The 21,878-nt window shown below is 43.6% G+C and overlaps 2 protein-coding genes across 2 annotated transcripts in view; one reads left to right on the top strand and one right to left on the bottom strand.

Moving 5' to 3' along the window:
• Window positions 1–1,236: 1,236 nt before the first annotated feature.
• Window positions 1,237–11,544, bottom strand: selenon (selenoprotein N). Its single transcript, XM_083633632.1, has 12 exons — window positions 11,124–11,544; window positions 9,649–9,766; window positions 9,390–9,520; window positions 8,619–8,831; window positions 8,406–8,530; window positions 7,315–7,452; window positions 7,122–7,203; window positions 4,451–4,639; window positions 4,083–4,188; window positions 3,868–3,980; window positions 3,610–3,711; window positions 1,237–3,361 (listed from the first exon to the last, which is right to left on the bottom strand). The coding sequence occupies exons 1-12, from the start codon at window positions 11,343–11,345 to the stop codon at window positions 3,194–3,196; spliced, it is 1,707 nt and encodes a 568-aa protein (XP_083489758.1). The 5' UTR covers window positions 11,346–11,544; the 3' UTR covers window positions 1,237–3,193.
• A 6,434-nt stretch (window positions 11,545–17,978) lies between these two features.
• Window positions 17,979–21,878, top strand: part of metap1 (methionyl aminopeptidase 1) — a 42,665-nt gene continuing 38,765 nt past the window's right edge. The window contains exons 1-3 of the mRNA XM_083633286.1: window positions 17,979–18,113; window positions 20,924–20,975; window positions 21,227–21,336. Coding sequence (XP_083489412.1) covers window positions 18,000–18,113; window positions 20,924–20,975; window positions 21,227–21,336 — 276 coding nt within the window. The 5' untranslated portion in view covers window positions 17,979–17,999. The remainder of the gene's footprint in view (window positions 18,114–20,923; window positions 20,976–21,226; window positions 21,337–21,878) is intronic.

Genomic DNA, 21,878 nt, shown 5'->3' on the forward strand with positions numbered 1-21,878 from the left:
TATTTTCTTATTCTGTTTCCGCTGCTTGTTTCCTGTCTAGGACGGGGTCTAGGCCGGAAACAGGCCGAGAGCCAAAATTCCTTGTAAACGGAGACCTTTTAATACATCCATGACGGAGACCAGGGCCCAGTTGCACAAAGCACCTTAGGTAAGATATCCCTTAGAGTCAGAGTTAAGGTGTCATAAACTAGAATTGGCTGCACAAAACACCCTTAAATCTTCTCCATACGGTTACAACATTTTAAGGAAAACATACCGGTAAGCACAAGATTTAAGGGTGTTTTGTGCAGCCGATTCTATTTTATGGACACCTTAACTCTGACTCTAAGGGAAATCTTAACCTAAAGTGCTTTGTGCAACTGGGCCCAGGCTCTCCCCGAGAAGAGCCTGGTGACGCGAGGTTACGTTCAGCTGAGGAGATGGGGCTGGGTGACCGTTGGGCTTTACATTAGTGTTACCTCATCTCTGCTGATAGAAGTTATTAAGGCTGTGTTCAACACAAAATCACACACAGCTGCTCATTCACTAGGCTAACTCCCAAGTTCAAAAATCAACCAGATTGTTGGATTTCTGTGGTTTTTAGCTAACTGAACTCATCTGAACTTGGACAACACAATGTTCTAGCGTGGACTATGAGTGACTCATTCCTGTGGGTTTGGTAACCAGACTGAGCTCTATTGAGCTGAGCATAGCCATATGAAACCACAGATTCTTTGAATGGATCGTTTTTAATGGAATGGACTACAGGGTGCAGACAGAGGCTGCAGTTTGCTCTGTAAAGCGATTCACTTGATCTTACCAATGGGTAAGTAGGTGAACATGATAGTATGTCTGTCTGCACTCACTGGTAATGCATGTCCCCACCCTCATACTCTGTGTCCTCAAGGTGCAACATCAAGTTGATGCTGACGGGTTGTGGAGAAATACACATGAGCCTTCTTAACAATAGATTTTTGAAAGCCTACCTGCATGTGCACAGCACAGCCTACAAGCATATCTCACTTTTCTCAACCAATCCTCATCATGGCTCCTCCATGAGTGTTCATCAATTAGTCTCACTGACAATATAACTGACATTCAAACATTTGGAACTCTATTCTGAAGGCAGGCTCTCACTTAAAGGACATTTGGATCTAGAGCCTCAAACACGACCAGGTTTGAAGCACGGACTCATTCGCCACTGTGGCTGCTGCTGGACATGGATACATGTGCAAACCTTCAGAATCATTTCAAATGTTATTCATCTACAGTCTATGTGTAACTTGCCCACCAGGCCTCTGATAGAGCGATCTACCTTGCTCATATTGTAGATTAGATAATAAAATCAGCACTTTGTGCAAAATGTGGCTACCACTGAAACATGTTTTTCTCTAATTGTGGCACTGTACAGTGTCTGCTGGGTGATGCCAAAGACTCGATTGAATTTGTAACAAAAAGTTTAATTTCACCATGTCAAAAAAATGCACTTCAATCAATGATTATTTCTAATGGACAAGGCCATGTATGACCTTAAAACTAATGCTTAAGTTACCATTTTCTTCTGATTTGCCAACAGTCCATCTTGATCACTGGGTTCTTCTCTCTTTGCTAACTAGAATTTAGGTTAGCTGCATCTCCATCTGTACATTTTTAGAAGCGTAAAATGAGATGATGTGCAGCAGCAGCTTTTGAAAAGATTGTCAAAAATTACAAAGAAAGGAAAAAGATCATCTGACTGCAGCCAAAGGATAACACAATTAAATTGTAGCATGTGCCTTTCAGTTCAGAGAAGCAAACAATTTTGCAAAACATGGCAATTTGGTTCTACTGAATTACATGAAAGTAAGTAACCATTATCATAATTACAAGAAAACTAATACAATTAATTTTGCTTAATTGCTAATCTAGCTACTGTTTATATTACAAGATTTTCTTTGGTATGGTCACAACTTGAATGCCATGTGGGCACTTCCCCCAAATGGAACATCTACAAAAAACTCAACATTTGGTTTCACACTCAAAATACAAAAAAACAACTGAACTATGCCTTTCGCTGTATGTGCCACAATCCAGATTTGTTTTTCCTGCTGCTTTGGTCGTCTTGTGACAGAGCAGGGTGTTCCCTTCCCGCCATCTCAGCAACAACATCAGCCCTTGCCCGGCCTACAGAAGACTTTCAGGCAAAGACTTCACAAACTGCTGAGGCTCAACAAAGGCAACAACTGCACCGGCCCCGTCTCTAGGTATGCTCTGCAGCAGGAAAAGTCCCAGACATACAACACTATGGTCCAGTCCACTTACTGCGCACGTAACGTGATATAAAATACAATTATGGTGCGTTTTTTATATCATGGGAATAGGATGGGTGTTGATTATGAATGACCTGGCAGACATCAGTCTAAATATTCCAGAAAAAATAATCAGCAGCTACAAGCAGAGAGACGCCAGATCTAAACCTGATATTTGTTACTGTTGTGTTCATGTGAGTGTATGGTCTTTGCATGTAATCTAAAATGTACTATGTTGACAGTAACAGTAAAATTTGCTTTGCAGAGAAACATACAATTTCCCCTGTAGACCATATACGTGTAGTGGTAGTCATATGTATGCATATTTATTCTGAATTTATAAAACTTTGTTGCTGACCAGGTGAGAGGCTTAAATAAATCTACTAATCTATCTATCTATACTCATAAGAATGTGTGTGTGAGCAGAATTTTGTCCAGCCACAGACAGCTATGCCATTTTACGTGTAGAGAACACCCATGCGGGTGACCTGATGGAGCCGGATTTTTTAATTATGTAATTGCCCTAATTACTTAATGATGTGATGTCACTCAAGCAATGGTGTCATCAGTGATGACATCATCAGTGATGTCATCCTTCCTGGCTGAGAAGACTGGGTGGGTCTAATACCGCGTTCATGACAACTCGGCCCGCCGAAAAAAAATGGGTTCCGACCTATAGCCTGTGTTTGGTTTTTCCCCACCGAGCAGTCCACTAGTATTAAGAATAGGGAGAAGGCAAAAATGTTTTTCAGCTGTCAACACTTTGAAAAAACATGCCTACACAAAAGTTGGTAGGATTCTCCTTATCTTTGAACATTATCCAGAGGAATTACTACAATTTCTTCCAATTTAGTCTCTCAATCACGCGCGCACACACACACACACACACACACACACACACACACACACACACACACACACACACACTACTCTGCCAGGTACTCCTTGGCCTTCTCCAACCCCTCCTTGAGGAAGCTGATGTAAGTGGAGGTGGAGGGATCCTCAAACCCCCCAGAGAAGCTGAAAGCAGCTCCGTCCTCTTCTGGTTTCATGGAGGTCTGATCGAGGAAGTAGTTGGCATTGATGTGGTGAACCTAAAGCCATTAGGAACACAGATAAAAGCCACATCCAATCATTAGTGCCTCAAGTATTTTCGGGTTCCTGCACATTTCCCTCCATTTCAAAACCCCAATCCATTTTCCACACTTCAGTTTCTTGACTGCAAATTAACAAAAATTAACATTAATAAATTAATGTTCATTTCAGTGTGCATTCTTTTCTACAGGATTCACTGCGAACCTAGCCCTCGATGGTTAATAGCTTAGAAGAGTAAATGACTTACAATAGTTCCATTGGGCAGTGCCACCATCATCTCCACGGGGAAGCTGTACCTCTCCAGGTGCAGGCGGGCCTTCTGGCTCAACACAGGGTTCTGCTCATTAGCCTGATAGATAAAACAAAGGAATTAACTCCAACATGCATTTGAATTTAACCAAACTCAACTTGAAGGACCAGTAAATCCAGGATAAAGTATAATATTTGTCCTTGTATTTTTGAGTATGAGCACAGCAACCCATGTTGTGTAGTCATGGCTGCTCACCTGCAGATCCTCCAGCTCTTTGACCAGGGACCAGCTGCTTATGAAGCTCTGGTTGAGCAGGGTCAGGACGGGCGAACTTTCCAGGACGGTCTCCCGGAGAGTTCGCCCCGAACCTGTCGAGGTGTGAAGGGAACACAGAGATTAAATGACATCTGAAGAGGAGGGGTGGGATCTTAGGCTGTGTACCGTAATAAAGTGCATGTTAATGAGCTCACCTCAGCAGGACTGGTCATCTAATGCTCCCCACAGCAGAATGGAGTGCACTAGCTTGTTCTGGGCTTGTGCATGCTCGAAGGCCTCACAAAAAGGCAGGTAGGACACCTACAGTATGGATACAGGACGAGAGCAATTAATGAAACTGCACATGGTTGCTTGGGCACACAAGGCAACATGCATTGTGGAAATGAGAACAACACTGAAAAAGTATAGACACAATTTGCTTGTGATTGACAGTGATTCAGGCACGTGAGAGTCAGAGCACAGCAACAGTTGAGTATAATCCAGGAATTTCTTGATTGAATGCTTCATACAAATATAATAACACAGCAGCACTGATGATCTGATGGGGAAATGTTGGTGTTACCTTCTTAAAGGGGTAGAGGGTGACTTCCAGGCGACGAGCGGCTTCTTGGCGACTGATCTCTGAGGTCCAGTGGATGTCCTCAAACACAAACTGGATGGGGTCACTGCCGTCGCCCTGACTGTCGATCACGTTGCCCTCCTCATCCAGGATGAAGGAGGGAGTGGATGGGCTTGCAGACTGTAGCTCCAACTGTGAACACATATAGCATTAAATACAATACGACAGCTTATGAATGTGTGACAAAAAATTTTTTATCTGGGGGGGCAAAATTGTTTTGTGATCCTAACCAGGTTTCTGCTACTCAGCAAGCTCATCAATCAAATTAAAATGTTACCCTTTTGGCTACGCGCCTTGTATAAGCCCAATATAATTTACTTGTACATAGGATGAGTTTTGCTTAAGACATAGATTGCATTGGGTCATCCTGCAACACGTTTTTGGGTCTTTTAAAAACACCTACACATTGGTGGTGGATGAGTTGAGTCCCCTCCCCTGATATTTGAAGCACTGAGTATCTAGAAAGGCGCTATATAAATCCAATCAATTATTATTATTACTACAACCTTATCAGTAAAACACATATCTGTAGTGCACAATACAATATCACATATTAGTTGATGTACAAATTGCCTTTAGTTTAGTTTAGACTTTATTGTCCCACAAGTGGGAAATTTGTCTTGGGCTTACACCCATAAAAACATTCACATACCAACCACATACAGTACATACATACACATGTTAATCAAATAAAAACAGACAACAAGCTATTCCTATGGGCATAACTAGCTTCAAATAATAATAATAGACTAGAGCAGTGATCCTCACTATTTTCTCCATGAGAGCCACACTAGCCGGTCAAAGTCAAGAGGAGAGCCACTTTTACCGCAAAACCACACAGTAAGCATTTGATTTAGTTTTTAGTTTATTCAATGATAAAACCAATAATAAAAAATGTAGAACCAATGATAAAAATGTTAGAAACAATTATAAAAATCATAAAAACATTCAGACCGACTTTATAAAATAATAATAATAATAAAATTATATATATATATATATATATATATATATATATATATGTATGATATAAAAAACATTCACACCGACTTGATTAAAACAATATATATGAAAACATTCTGATGTCCAGTCTGTCTCTCTCTGGGATGCAGCTCCACACACCTCCAGCTCAGTAAATAGCCTGTGCTTTCGCTCCACACCCAGCTCAGTAGGCTAAACAGCTGCTTTGCTTATCGTTAAAACGCAGATGCTGGGAGGGGGGGTTAACGTGACTTGATTGTTGCAGCTTGCGCATTTCGTCATTAACGAGGAAATGCCAGCTGCAACAATACGCCCTGTCATTCACACCTGAAGCACTCTTTCTGCTCTCTCCAGCGCTTTCAGACAGACACGGTTCTGGTTCTGGCTCTGGCTCCGTTCTGGAGTCTCAGAACCTTGGTGCTTTCTGGCGAACCAGCCCGTGTTCACACCAGTTTAAGCGGAACCAAAGTGGGAGGACATTATTCGGTAGTCCTTCTTCAGTTTATTTTTATTTTTTTAAGTTTATTAATTATTTGGTCTGGCGTTCGAGTGAACCCAGCCTTGGCCCTCTCTTCTGCAAGTTCGGCATATGACTTGCTCTTTCTTGTACTGCTTTCTAGCTTTTCTTCAGATTCGGTAATGCCCAAATCACCACTAAACATTTGGTTTCCTCAGGAGACCACTGCAAATTATTTTTCTCTGTGTTGTCACTGCCTTCTTCTCCTTCCTGCTCGTTTTCACAGCCTAGAATGAGACACGCCCACTGATGATGTCACGGTTCCCAAGGAAAACCAACTATTTTTTGGTTCCGCTGAGAACCAACTTTTCAGGTTCCAAACCAATTATTTTTTCGGTCTGAACGCGCCGGCCAGTTCAGATTAGGGTTCTGGAACTGGAACCGGCACGGAGCCCTGCCGGTGTGAAAGCCCCACTGACCCAATCCCTCCACGAGGCATTTGCTTGTTTGCAGTGTTGCCAGATACTGGTATATGGTGAGTTTCAACCCCCATTTGGTGCTCCAAACGGCCACAAACCTGGCAATGACGCAGTTTGACACCGCAGTGAGGGAATTGTTTTGACAGTGATTGTATTATTTATATCAGCCGCGAGCCGCCAATGAAAGAGTCTAGAGCCGCGCATCGAGGATCTAGGGACTAGAGACTAGTAATTTCATCCTTCCTTCATTCTTTAGATTAGAACATGGTGTAAATGTGTGGTCTGTGTCACTGAAGCTGTCCAGGGCTCCCACACCTTATTCAACATCAAATTCAAAGACTTTTCAAGGACCTTTAAGGCCCAAATGCACAAATTCAAGGACCCAACAGGGCATAGTTTGAGACATGTATCAAGGTGAATTAGTTACAACACTGACACAACACTTTTTATAATGAGAACTAGCATGTGTGAACATTTATCACCTGTGCTGTATTAGTTGCAATTGCATAAATCCACCGACTGCAAATCTTGTTAGAAAATATTTTGTTTTTGTCGACAGCTGAAGGTGGAGTGAAATTTGATTTCTCGATTCAGGAAAAACCCTAAATTCAAGCAGTTTCAAGGACCCATGTCTATTTTCAAAACTTTTAAGGCCAAATTTTCAAGGATTTCAAGGACCCATGGGAAGCCTGTGTACCTGTGGCAGGTAGCCAATGTCCACCTCCATGTTGCTGCTCTCACTGGCCCCGTACAGCCACTCCATGTCCACATTCAGAGACCTGGGGGATGAGAGGACATGTCACAATAGATGGAACTACAGTAGTTAGCAGTACTATGCTGAACGGGTGTGTGTACTTGCGTGTGAAAGCGTGTATACCCCATATACTAACCTGTCAGTGGAGACGTAGATGTGGAAGTGGCGGACGTGAGACGCATCCTTAGAGAGGATGATGTTACCGGTGAACTGTCCTGGCGTGAACCAGAAGGGAAAGTCTGGAACATCATTCAGCTGGAATTCTGCATGAATCCTGCAGAGGTGAACAGAGGGAGCAGGTCAGAGGTGAACAGAGGGAGCAGGTTAGAGGGGAACAGAGGGAGCAGGTCAGAGGTGAACAGAGGGAGCAGGTCAGAGGTGAACAGAGGGAGCAGGTTAGAGGGGAACAGAGGGAGCAGGTCAGAGGTGAACAGAGGGAGCAGGTCAAGAGGTGAACAGAGGGAGCAGGTCAGAGGTGAACAGAGGGAGCAGGTCAAGAGGTGAACAGAGGGAGCAGGTCAGAGGTGAACAGAGGGAGCAGGTCAAGAGGTGAACAGAGGGAGCAGGTCAGAGGTGACGTCACGTCACGTCAAGTCAAGTCTGCATGGATCTTGCAGAGGGAGCAGGTCAGAGGTGAACAGAGGGAGCAGGTCAAGTCAAGCTGTTGTTTACAAAAGTTCATATGAGCAAGCGATTTTATGTTTTGCCATTTTTTCCCTTATTGTACCGAAAATGAACCGAACCATGACTTCAAAACCGAGGTACGTACCGAACCATGATTTTTGTGTACCGTTACACCCCTAATGTCAAGTCTTCATTCTCATATGAGTTTTGTACTTGAATACATGTGTTAGTGTTCAGTGGGTACAGGGAAATCTCTGTGGGGATGTCATTTACTGTAAGTCTCCTAACGGTGCAAACACACTGGAAATGGAAGTGGTGCCGTGCATAAATCCAGCTGGAGCAGGAGCCTGGTCCTTCACACCAGAAGCGTTCTGTTTTGCTCTGCGCCCGTCACAACTTGCACTGCGTGCCTGCACACAATCACTCTCGGCTCGCGTCAAAAATAGACTGCAGGGGGCCGCCCTGCCACCATGATCAGTCTAGTCCGTTAACAAGGATGCCGAAATGAAACTGCCTGCGCTTCCAGACCTGCTTCCAGATGCTTTGCCTCGCTTCCGCGTCGGTTCAACTTCCAGTGTGTTTGCACCATGACTTGCTCCTCACCTGAAGACAATGTCATAATAAAAGTCACTGCTGGCACGAATGCAGGCCACTGCACCCTGAGGAGCGAAGCGTGATTTGATGAAGGGCCGAGGGTGGAACATACTCAGCAGGGAGTGGATGAGAACCTGCGGCAGTGGAAGAAAAACAAATATCAAGCTATGAAGATCAGTCACGCCCAGCCAAGCGTTACACAGCAATGAGTTTTCAAGATACCTCTTTGCCCTTGGGTGCGGGAGGATGGTAACGGTTGTTTGGCAGGTACCCTGTGAAGATGTTGAGCTCACTAGGAATCACCCACCAGGTGTCTCCCACTTCAACCTTGTTCTTTGTGGGCAAGAAGACCCTGAAGTGGCTGGCAGAGAAGGTGGAGGAAGGCACTGCTGGGCTCTTCCAGGCCCGCAGCCCACTCAGGGAACTATGAGTGACCTGAAGCAGAGATGCACACTGTCAATATAACCAACTCACAAAGGAACTTCTTCAAAACTATCACACATTTTGCCTAAAAGTGATCTTACTGTTCAATATATGATGACATCATTGAAAATGAATGTTCTGCTTTGTCATTACTAATCCAATTGTTTCATTGCACATTTTGAATCAACTGAACTGACAAGAGAACTGACCCAAACCATGGAGAAAAATATCCTCGAGTATCCTGCTGGAATGCTCATTTAAACAAGTTACACCTTTCCTCTGTTGAGAAATCACTGATATTGCATCAGCTCTTTTGTGTGTGGCTGAGCTGTAACCTTTTCAATGTAGTACTTTGACAAACCTTCATTTGAGAAATACTGCATGTTCAGAATAATGCCCCCCCAGTGTGGTGCACTGCAGGTGTGTTCTGAGCCATATGTGATGAGCAGACTGATAGTGTGTCAGGTGTGTTCTGAGCCATATGTGATGAGCAGACTTACGCTGCAGAGCCTGTGCAGTAGAGGAGAGAATGAGAAGAGCATACTACTGTATAAAGGGGAGAGTGTTTACCCCAAGGAAGCCATCTTTGCTTTTTGTCATGGTTTCCAGCAGCAGCGGCTGCATTTTGGCCTCCAAGGTAAGAGTCTCTCCATTGGGGTCATGGGTCAATTTCTCCTCAAAATCCACTGGAGGTGCAATCCCTGCAAGGAAACACAATGTGACCAGCAAGACTCTTGCAAGAGTGAGCTTTACTTAGTGCGAGAGCGGGAGAGGAAAAGACACACAGGAAAGGGAGAAAGAGAGAAAAAAGATGTTGAATGAAACATACCTGTAAGTTTCTCAGCGATCGGTTTAAACTCCTCAGGACTGAGGTACAGGTCATGGTCTGTGTCTAAGGAGGAGAAGAGGAAGAGTCCCTCTGCACCCAGAGTCTTTACACTCTCTTCCTATTGGAGGGGGACACACAAAAGCCTGGTCCTTATTGTCATTTTCACACGCTCCAGAGAATTTCAACTGCATGTGTGCTACATCAAAATTGGGACAGCAAGCCATCTTATCACAAAGTAGAAAGTCAAACACAAACAATTTGGAGCCTGACAAAACATGGATGACGGACGGAAAAAAACAAAAACACCAAAGGACTGCAGGTAGACTAGCAAATCTGCCAGAAGAGTTATCAAAATGCAACAAAGTGAGGTCACTTGAACGGTGAACAGTAGAATGACAAGATGGAGGGGAAAATAGGGGAAATGATTTATTATTCATACACTTCACCCAATAGTGTGTTTACTTTATAGTGACCATATTGTACTTTATAGCAGTGGTTCTCAATGTGGGGTCCAACTCCGGGGACCACCAGGGGTCCTTGAGGGGGTTCCAAGGGGTCTGCAGCTAATTGATGAATTGTTAAACAACACAAGTGAATGCAATTAGGGAATGTGAAATAATGACTATGTTGATTATAGTTTCACTGTTTATCTTTCTGCAGATAATCATGGAATTCTGGACAAAATCATCTAACAATTAGAAAAACTTCTCCGATTTTGATCCGAGAGACAAATTCTCATCAAATGGAGAATCACTGCTTTATAGTATTCTTTTCATCTTTGATTGGATATAATAGGATGTTCTGTGGTATATTTTTTGACCTGTGATATTCTAAAGTGTGGATGTTTGCATTGTATCCTATGAAGTATTATGCATCCAAAGAGCCGTCCAGCATGGATAAAGATCAGCCCAGATGCAGATTCCTAGAGACCACCCTTTCAGATGGGCAGTAGATGCGTGCCTACTTGGTTTTTCACAATGGAGGGAAGGGGGGAGGTAACGTTACAGGAACAGCTTCCTGTAGCCAATGTGGATTTAAGCATCGGGTGGAGTGAGTCTCACCAGCTGTGCGCCAGACATCCAACCCCCTAATAAAACACCTTGGGGTAAAACAAACAAAACAAATCAAAGCTGCAGACTGGAGACTGTTTTTTCCAGGCTGACATTACGTGGCAAAGTGCTTGTTTGGTAAGGTATCAGCCAAGCACTTAGAAAAATATCCAGAGTATGTGAGGGCAGAAATTGTATTACTGAACACACTGTGGTGAAAAAGAACGACAGCAAAATATTTTACAAGTCCCTAACATTACAGGAATAGGCTATTATACATATTAGTGATGATACGGGTCATATCAAGAAGGTCACTATAAACTCAGTACTACTAACTAAAGACATTTGACATGCATTTCAATGGTAAAAATGGGCCTTTTAAGAATAAACAAGACCTCTCCTAAAAGTGCAAACATGAGTTCTCACATGACGTTTGAGGAGCTGGGCGTCTTGATGATACTTCATCCCAAAGGCAAGAAGGGGTACAACACCGACCATCAGCAGCGTCCAGGTCCCCATGGAGATCCAGGATCCCTTGCTGCTGCCAGGCGGCGACCCGTCGGCCGGAGAGCCCCGATTCTGATGCCCATTCTGCGGGGGCGCTTTGCTCTCGTACTCGGTGGGTCTTTTATCGACGTCCGCGGCCATCCTCGTCCTCCACTACGGCTATTTAAACGAGGACATGGTCATCAGATAAAGTCCAAAAAGGCTACCGGTACCCCCATCTTCTCGTGTAAACTTGGTATTTTACACGAGTCAGATTTATTGAGTATTATCTCACCACATCTTCCCCAGCCGCTACACTTGCTGTAAAATGTTACGAGACTGGAGCAGCACAGATTTTCTATTTCTCATATCAAATACAACAGTGCCGGAGTAATACCGGAAGTGTATCGATGTTATTTTCAAAATAAAAGCGAACCACACCGCTGTGAAGTAAGGTCGTCAATTAATTATTTATTTTGAACGGTCTGACTGGAAGCCCCACGTTTCATTCTGGTTAACTTTACGCCGGAGCTGGTACTGTAACTATCTTAAAGGGACAGTGCACTTTTCCATCTGGAATGTCTGCTAACCACAATTACCGGTAGTATGCCAAAGAGGTTTGCCACTAGAATGTTGTAGCTATTTTAGTTAAAAACGACCAGTATTTTATCAGACGTAAAGTGAGGCCTTTATTGTAGCTTCAGGATTTAAATGAAAGGATTAACATTTTCATTCTAATAAAATTATACTTTTGCCAACACAGTGGCATGATCGTCAGCTCCTCAGCTTGAAGCACAGTATCTAACCACTGGGTCGCCTGCTGGTATAGATGTATGCTACAGAATGGACTGCGATTGAATACACTCAATTTGTTTATTAGCATTACATGTGAATTCACTGTTCTCTCTCTCTCTCTCTCTCTCTCTCTCTCTCTCTCTCTCTCTCTCTCTCTCTCTCACTCACTCACTCACTCACTCACTCACTCACACACACACACACACACACACACACACACACACACACACACACACTCTCTCTCTCGCTCTCTCACTCACACACACACACACACACACACACACACACACACACACACACACACACACACACACACACACACACACACACACACACACACACACACACACACCATATTTACATACCAGTCAATCTGGGAACCCATGGTTACACAAAAAAACGAAAACAAATATGTCAATGCAAGTCGAAAGTCTGTCTGGAGAGATTACATACCAGTAGGCTACTTGTTGCATTATATAGGGCACAATGAGTAGTCCACGTGCACCCTCCTTATTTTTTTTCTAGTCTGGATTTTTGACATCCATAGGACTTCTAAAATAAAGATTTTGATGATACTGTAACGTGTCGGGTAATCCAAGTATTACCTGTAATGTGATGTGCAACATAGGTGTCTCAACGGTAGCTAGGAACTAATGTGTGTGGGTGTGCTCCTAGGGGAAACGGGGTATATATGACCAGCGGCCGGGGTGCCGGATGTCAGTCAAGCTATGGAGTGAGCGAGACCGGGTGTTGTGTGTAGAGCTAGCTCTGTGAAGCTAGCTGCTAGGAGCTAAAGAAGCCTGTGAATAAAGAACCTGTACCAACTACAACTCTCCGTTCTTTGACGTATCACCGATACGTTACATTGGTGTCAGACAGTAAAGCGGTAGCGCCTCTGATTCGGTCGAGAGGGGAGAGAGTGAGGAGGAACGGCGGAGGAAAAGTTGAAGATCAAAGGCTCGAGCGACCTAGCGGTAGCGAGCTAGCTGTGTGAGCTAGCTGCTACGAGCGCCACGTGTGATGGTGCGCCTAGAAGAAAGCCTGTCGGCGAACGGGAGAAAAGAAGAGCTGACGACAGAGATCAGCTCGGCGCTGGCGGCCATGGAAGCCCGTGTGTTGAAAGAAGTCAGACGGCTGTTGGAGACGATACCAGCCTGGGCAGAGGGGCTTATGGAGCTGCTACGAGAGGTCGCGCAGCACGGAGAGAAGCGGACGGAGGAGCCACAAAATAGACTGTGTTGGAGCTGTGGAGAACCGGGCCACGTGGCGAGGTGGTGCCGAGGCGGACCCGGGAGACGGACCGGGTATGCGGGACAACGACATGGACAGCAGGGAGCCTGCTGGGCATGCGGCGCGATCGGACATTTAGCCAGAGAATGTCAAGAAGCTGTCGGGGATTGGAGGACAGCGAGAGAGGAGAGACAGGTGAGGCTTTGTTGGGCTTGCCAGTCGCCTGAACATTTAGCTAGAGACTGCACTAAGAGTGTGAACGCTGGAAGAGACACACAGCCGGGGGAGCAGCCCGAGCAACAAGCGGCGGAGCAGCGGAGCAGTACAGAGCCGATTGTTCTGGGCAGGAGAGTGACTGTTGAGCCGGCCCAGGCTAGCTGCTCCGCATGCCAGCCAGTGGTGGGGGAGATCGCCATCAGCGACGAGACCATCAGGATAATGGGAATCGTTTTGAACAGCCAGAGGGAGGTGAGCGACATCATCTGCAGAGCTGTTACAGTCGGGGGAGCGGCGCTCGTGTCCCCGGGGGAGCGAGAGGGGTCAACGCTGGAGGAGCCGGCCCAGCCAAGCCGCTGCACAGCCCCCACGGCTGCGCTGCAGAAAGTCGAGGTGGAGATCGACGCCGATGGTGTCCGCCCTGCTGTCCTCAACACGCCGCCCCCTGGGGGAGCGGGACGGGAGGACGAGCGAGTGCAAGAGGTGGAGCCGACAGACGAGGACAGGGTCATCTGGGATGTCGACGCGGGTGAGTGGATACGCAGACAGAAGGAGGACGCGGATATCGGTCCGGTGTTCGCGTGGGTAGTGGCCGGACACCGACCCCCTGTGGAGGAGATTCACAAGTGTTCCGGGGCCACGAGAGGACTGTGGAACATGTTTTCGGACCTGCATCTGAGGGGAGATGGGGTTTTGGTGAGAAAGGGGCACGGGAAAAGCGGGACACAGTGGGTTGTACCTAGTTGCCTGCGAGAATTGGCACTGAGGGTGGCGCACGAGGGCCCTGGATTCAGTGATTTTGGGCCTGAAGAGACACTCAGCCGCCTCCGTAGGGTTTACTACTGGGGCAAACAAAAGGAGGACGTGCGGAGATACTGCAGTGCGTGTGAGGACTGTAGAGCACAGAAAAGGGACTGAAAAGAGTCACCTTGCGAAGGACTAACCCCACTGGGGGTTGAGCGGGACTAGCATGCTTTAGGTGGGACATAAGCTTTAAAAGGGGGGATGGAAATAGTGGTTGAAGTGAAGTGGGATAATGTGAATAAGAAAAAAAAGGTTTAAATTAAGGTAATGGAAAAAAAGAATGATGTCAATGTGATGGGTTTGAGTTAAATTGAAGATGAGTGTAAAGAGAAAAGAGGGAATGTAAATGTTGGGGCTTGTGATAAGTGAAAATGTTGGGGAAAAGGGTGCTAATGGGAAGTAACTAAATGATTGGAATGGGAATGTGAATTGAAATGTGGGTTGAATTTAAAGGAATGGGAAAGAGGGAAGAAATGAAAAAAAATGCAAATGGTGGTGGTGGAACGAAAATTAAGAAGTGGTGAAATAAGAAGAGACAAATTGGGGGAATACAAAATGTTGTGGGGTGGTGTGTTTTGGTACAGGGGGATATGTGTGGGTTGTGGGTGTTAACGTGGGCGTTAACAAATGTTGGGTGAGGAGTATGTAACGTGTCGGGTAATCCAAGTATTACCTGTAATGTGATGTGCAACATAGGTGTCTCAACGGTAGCTAGGAACTAATGTGTGTGGGTGTGCTCCTAGGGGAAACGGGGTATATATGACCAGCGGCCGGGGTGCCGGATGTCAGTCAAGCTATGGAGTGAGCGAGACCAGGTGTTGTGTGTAGAGCTAGCTCTGTGAAGCTAGCTGCTAGGAGCTAAAGAAGCCTGTGAATAAAGAACCTGTACCAACTACAACTCTCCGTTCTTTGACGTATCACCGATACGTTACAATACCAAGGAAAAAAAGGCCCAAATGTGTTTCTCCCCCAATGTTTTATTACCTCTGACACCCGTGGGATGGAGAACGCTGGTGAGACTGTGGCATGCTCAAATTTTGAGCTAGTGCAAAGGTAGGGATATCTTTTGAAACTAGACAACCTAAGGTTTCCAATGGGGCCAAGCTTGTCATGCTAGCTTGTCAGGAAGGAGGATAAACAACTAATGAAAAGTTAGACAACATTTTGGCAGGGAAAAACGGCCATCACCATTTTCCAAATGGTCCCTGGCTTGACCTGTCACCTCGATATATCTGAATGGAAATGGGTTATATTATATGGGTACTCACAAGCCTCCCCTGTACAGACATGCCAAATGTATGCTCATCTCATGCAGTTTTGGGTAAGAACCACACCGTTTTTTGCATGCAGTAGGCCTAGAAAAGACTGCAGTCAAGCCAGCCCACACCTCGGAAAGCACAGTCATTCTAGCCCACACTTGTTTTGTGGTGCGTGTATATACTAGGCATTACGGTAAAAGCATGCGCGAACTGATTTCAAAATAAAAGCGCACTCCCAGAACAAATCTATACTAATTAAATGTTCTAATTTGAGAGTTGATGTACAATTTCAAAGTAAAAGCCTACTTTTTTTTCTTTTCACTGTTTTCTGAACATTCAAATGGATAGTTCAAGGAAACTGCCTGTTATTAAAAAATAATTATACTTCAGACTGATAGTACTCAACCCCAGGGTGTCATCCAGACAATTTCATAACAATCTGATGTAGCATTTCACAATAAAAGCCTTCTAAATATTGATTTTTCACTGCATTACATGTACATTTGGAGGAATATTGATAGAAAACTACCTGTTATTATTGAACCATTCCACTTCACACTCATAGTACTCCACCCCGGGGGGTCACCCAGAAAATTTCATAACAATCTGATGTAGCATTTCAGAATAAAAGCCTTCTAACTATTCATATTTCACTGCATCACATGTACATTTGGAGGAATATTGATAGAAAACTACCTGTTGTCATTGAACCATTCCACTTCAGACTCATAGTACTCCACCCCGGGGGGTCACCCAGAAAATTTCATAACAATCTGATGTAGCATTTCACAATAAAAGCCTTCTAAATATTGATTTTTCACTGCATTACATGTACATTTGGAGGAATATTGATAGAAAACTACCTGTTATTATTGAACCATTCCACTTCACACTCATAGTACTCCACCCCGGGGGGTCACCCAGAAAATTTCATAACAATCTGATGTAGCATTTCAGAATAAAAGCCTTCTAACTATTCATATTTCACTGCATCACATGTACATTTGGAGGAATATTGATAGAAAACTACCTGTTATTATTGATCCATTCCACTTCAGACTCATAGTACTCCACCCCGGGGGGTCATCCAGAAAATTTCATAACAATCTGATGTAGCATTTCAAAATAAAAGCCTTCTAACTATTCATATTTCACTGCATCACATGTACATTTGGAGGAATATTGATAGAAAACTACCTGTTATTATTGAACCATTCCACTTCACACTCATAGTACTCCACCCCGGGGCGTCACCCAGAAAATTTCATAACAATCTGATGTAGCATTTCAGAATAAAAGCCTTCTAACTATTCATATTTCACTGCATCACATGTACATTTGGAGGAATATTGATAGAAAACTACCTGTTATTATTGAACCATTCCACTTCACACTCATAGTACTCCACCCCGGGGGGTCACCCAGAAAATTTCATAACAATCTGATGTAGCATTTCAGAATAAAAGCCTTCTAACTATTCATATTTCACTGCATCACGTACATTTGGAGGAATATTGATAGAAAACTACCTGTTATTATTGAACCATTCCACTTCACACTCATAGTACTCCACCCCGGGGCGTCACCCAGAAAATTTCATAACAATCTGATGTAGCATTTCAGAATAAAAGCCTTCTAACTATTCATATTTCACTGCATCACATGTACATTTGGAGGAATATTGATAGAAAACTACCTGTTATTATTGAACCATTCCACTTCAGACTCATAGTACTCCACCCCGGGGCGTCACCCAGAAAATTTCATAACAATCTGATGTAGCATTTCAGAATAAAAGCTTTCTAACTATTCATATTTCACTGCATCACATGTACATTTGGAGGAATATTGATAGAAAACTACCTGTTATTATTGAACCATTCCACTTCAGACTCATAGTACTCCACCCCGGGGGGTCACCCAGAAAATTTCATAACAATCTGATGTAGCATTTCAGAATAAAAGCCTTCTAACTATTCATATTTCACTGCATCACATGTACATTTGGAGGAATATTGATAGAAAACTACCTGTTATTATTGAACCATTCCACTTCACACTCATAGTACTCCACCCCGGGGCGTCACCCAGAAAATTTCATAACAATCTGATGTAGCATTTCAGAATAAAAGCCTTCTAACTATTCATATTTCACTGCATCACATACATTTGGAGGAATATTGATAGAAAACTACCTGTTATTATTGAACCATTCCACTTCAGACTCATAGTACATACTGGGGTCCCTAAAGAGTCGTGGAATTTCATAAATTGGGTATGATTGGACAGCTGAGACTCTTATGGATTCAATAAGCCCAATTGTAGGCTATTTATGTCTGAGCTTAGTCCCCAGTCCAGAGTAGCCATTTAATTGTAGTTAGACACTTTTTTGAAACTAGAGAGATCCTGGTGACGCGAGGTTAGGCTGGAGCTGTCCAACGTGCTTCAGACATGCGCTGTGAGATGCAGCTGGCTCTGCCTCTGCGACTCCACCCCTCCTCTAGACGAAGGCATGGCGAGTACCGAGGCTAGGGAGTGTGAGACTGAGGGCTGCAGCAAGGAAGCCAAACTTCAATGTCCCACCTGTATCAAGCTTGGTATCCAAGGCTCATACTTCTGTTCACAGGTACTGTTACTTTTCCCAACTCGTTCAGTTTTAATATTGGCTGTAAGCACACATTGGGGCCCTGTCCTGTGTTCCATCACGAGGCAGCTAGGTTAACTGTGCTGTACAGCTAACGTTAGCTAGCCCTGTGCAGGTGCCTGATAAAGCCCTGATAACCTAACTGCTAAATGCTTTAGGTCTGTCTAGATGGCTGTCTGCGGATGAATAATGTAGTAACTGATGGTAACTGATGCGGTCTGTAACACTAACAGTAACGTTAGGCCAGAGGAGCAACCTTACACTAACTGCTGGCTGCTTAGCTAAACGACTGTTAGCTGTACGTCACTGGGCTAAATAACACATCCACGTTGTTTCGCTAGCAGCTATTACACATATATACACATACATGTCATGTATATTACTGTCATCTAGCTAGTGTTATTATAAGGTTTACGTTAGTGAATTAGAAAAGTCAAGAGATGCAGAGTTATTAAAGCCTGGTGCCACGATGTTTGATTCTACATGAAGCTAGCTTTGACAGAGAGAGACTGAGATTGATTATGTTCACTCTCGCGTCCAGATGGAATCAAACTGTTTGTCGAGGCTAGATCCTAGCCCCGATACGTTCTTTCCTGTGTGGAGAACGACGTCTGAGAAAAATCTGTCAGCAGATGCACTGCTGATCTGTAAAGAAGGGTGCATACTTGGTAGATCACGACTCTAATGCCTTCTACGGATTGCTAGTAGAGGCTAACCATTATCAGGTATGCACGTTTGCCTGTAAAGCAAGCCGGTTGGGCGCGATGCTCTCCTCACTCACAGACATGTCTGCACGTCAATCATGAATAACGTTGTGGCAACAGACCAGCAACATACTTAGGCCTAGTGGAACAGTTCAGTCAAACGTTTTATAAATAGTTAGCTTGGGTGGCACTGTGGCAGGTCACTATGTTTGACTCCGGAGCCATTGGTATGAGAGGTGGGCTGTGAGATATTTTTAGTCTTAGAACTTTCTCCTGAGTATTATAGTTTTTAAACACAAGGCTACATTTAGTTATGAATTAACAGTAAAATGTACAGTCAATTACTTTCAAACCAATGTTTGTGAATTTCCAAATGTAGTTAGCTATAAATCACAGAGTCAATAAGTCGCTATTCTGCGATGCTTTTGAGAGACACCATCTTAACCTTGACATTTAAATTGTAAATTCACTATGTAGACTTTGGAATGCTTGAGAGTTTAAATTGACCTTTAACAGCATTGTGAGGAAAAGAAAGCAGCAGCGTGTTTGGCGTGGTAACACGTGTGGTTACGTGGTACTTGTTCCATCCAAAAGTTTGTCCTAAAGCAAAATTCTAAATTCTCAAGGACCACCACATTCCCCTACCATCCGGTCAAGGCAACAATCAGCATAACATTAGCTTGACATTTGAATAATGGAAAACACACACCATGAATCAACTCCAGATACAATCTCTACCAGTTGAAAACGCTCATTTTGCCCTGCTTTAATGTGTCAATATCATGGCGATTTGAGCACTAATATTCAAATTTCAGATGAATTTGACTAATTTAATTAAAATCCTAGTTCCTCGTTGCGAGGCTCGCGAGAATTTTGCGGCTCTAGAAGCTTTAGTTGGCGGCTCGCAGCTGATATACATAATTCACTGTCAAAACCTGCTCAGACCGTCCCTCACTGCAATGTAAAAAAAAACTACAGGGTTGCCAGGTTGCTGGCCCTCTGATGCACCAAATGGGGTGGAAACTCACCATAAACCATACAAAACGGTATGGCTGATGGCTGATTTTTTTCTCTCCTTAGCCTACTTTTCTAATCCAGAGAGGTCTGCTTGACACAGCGCAGTCTATGAGCAAGGACTGACTGACTGTAGCGTACGTCTTTGCTAGCGCATTCGCTACATGGTTCGCTAGCAGACTGACAGACCAGCGTCAGTTCACACGTTTCATTTCCCCTTTCCACCTTCAAAATAAAAGCATAAACTACTCTACTAAATTAATTCACTCAGAGCCTGCCTTCAGATAGCAAGCAACTCAATAAATTCTGCAGTAGATTCAAGACTAGAATTTATTCAGCACTTTGTGGCCGTATTGCTTTTTTATGTAGCATATTTGTTTTGACTCTGTACTGAAGCATTTGATTAAAAAAAGTGCAATGTTGTGTTGCACCATTACAAATTTACTGTTATATCTTGTTTATTTATTTATTTATTCATTTATCACATTATTAGAGTAGACACTTTCTGATGATTAAAAATAGCATAAACAGTAAAACATAGAATTCAGAAAAATAAAAAATATACATATATATTTTTGGAAAACAATAAAACAAAAAAAATAGTAACATATGGTAATTAAACATCAAAACACCCGCGGCTTATAGACCGGTGCGGCTTATATAAGAAAAAAATAGTCACCTTTGAAGGTGCGGCTTATAGACCGGTGCGCCTTATAGTCCGGAATTTACGGTAGTCAGATGTGCTTGGTTGAGGTGGCTTTTGGTGTTTTTACGGTAAAAGTGGCTCTCCTATTGACTTTGTCCTGCCAGTGTGGCTCTCATCGAAAAATAGTGAGGATCACTGATTCAAATCATCATCAAATTTGATTTTTAGGGAAAATTGACAGCCCTGCTGCCTAACATGTGCTGGTCCACGCACACGTTTTTGACCCATCAATTTGCTGTCTTGATTTGTTGTGAAACAAAAACCAGCTGATGATAAATCCTTTGCTTGGTTGCTCTTGTTTTCTCTTGCTCTTTGACTTTGTCACTGTTCCACCCGTTGAGAGGTTTTCTCTCTCTGTTCATTTCCAGGAGTGTTTCAAAGGGAGCTGGGGCTCACACAAGTTGCTGCACAAAAAAGCAAGTATGTACTAACCCCTGTCATTCTTCATTGTTCTTTTGAGATGTAATGTGTGTGCTGGATGTGGATGAATGACATTTAATTAGAGCTAGCAATCCATGAGAATACAATTTGGTATTGTAGGAAGCAAGAAGTGAACCAGTGCATTCCAATCGATGGGTGGAGGCTAACAGTAGATTGTAGCACTTGACCTTGAACTGACACAGGGGTGGCAGATACCTTTTTGGACACATTCTTCTGTTGTATTTCATTAGAGGAGGACAAGAGCCAGAATGAGCCTAAGAACTGTGTGGAGAACGACGTCAACACAGACCCATGGCCGGGCTACCGCTACACAGGGAAGCTACGCCCTCACTACCCGCTGGTAAGCCCTGCTTTAACAAATGTCATCATTTCACTCATTTGACACATTGTCCCATCTATGATTTATGATCCGGGCAATGTTAACTAATAATTTATGAGGATATTATGCATTGTCGATTCACCTGCAGTGTATAGGCTTACTTTATATAAGAGTTGCACTGACAGCAATTTTTGAAAACTGATGAGTTCTTCATCAAGACAGTTGGCAGATGTACGCACCGATCCAAGTCTGACTCAATTGATATTGACATGTCCCAGAGTATTTGCTAATTATAATGACAGCTCCTCAAATACAGCTTATTGATGGACTCAAACAGCCTATTCAGAATTGTTCAGAGGTAAGAACAGTTTGGTAGGTTATGCATAATAAAACAGAATGGCACTTTACAAATAGCAGTCTTACAAAGTAACTGCATCTAAAGAAATGTTGTGCCAAATAGTGTTGCACGGTATAGCGAAATGTCGATACTATAATTGCTTTTTATTAAAAACGGTTTGGTATTGGAAGTTCCCAAAGTTCGGTACCATCACCATCACTAACGT

This window comes from Poromitra crassiceps (assembly GCF_964638095.1).
Source record: "Poromitra crassiceps genome assembly, chromosome: 3".
NCBI classification, from domain to species: Eukaryota; Metazoa; Chordata; class Actinopteri; order Beryciformes; family Melamphaidae; genus Poromitra; species Poromitra crassiceps.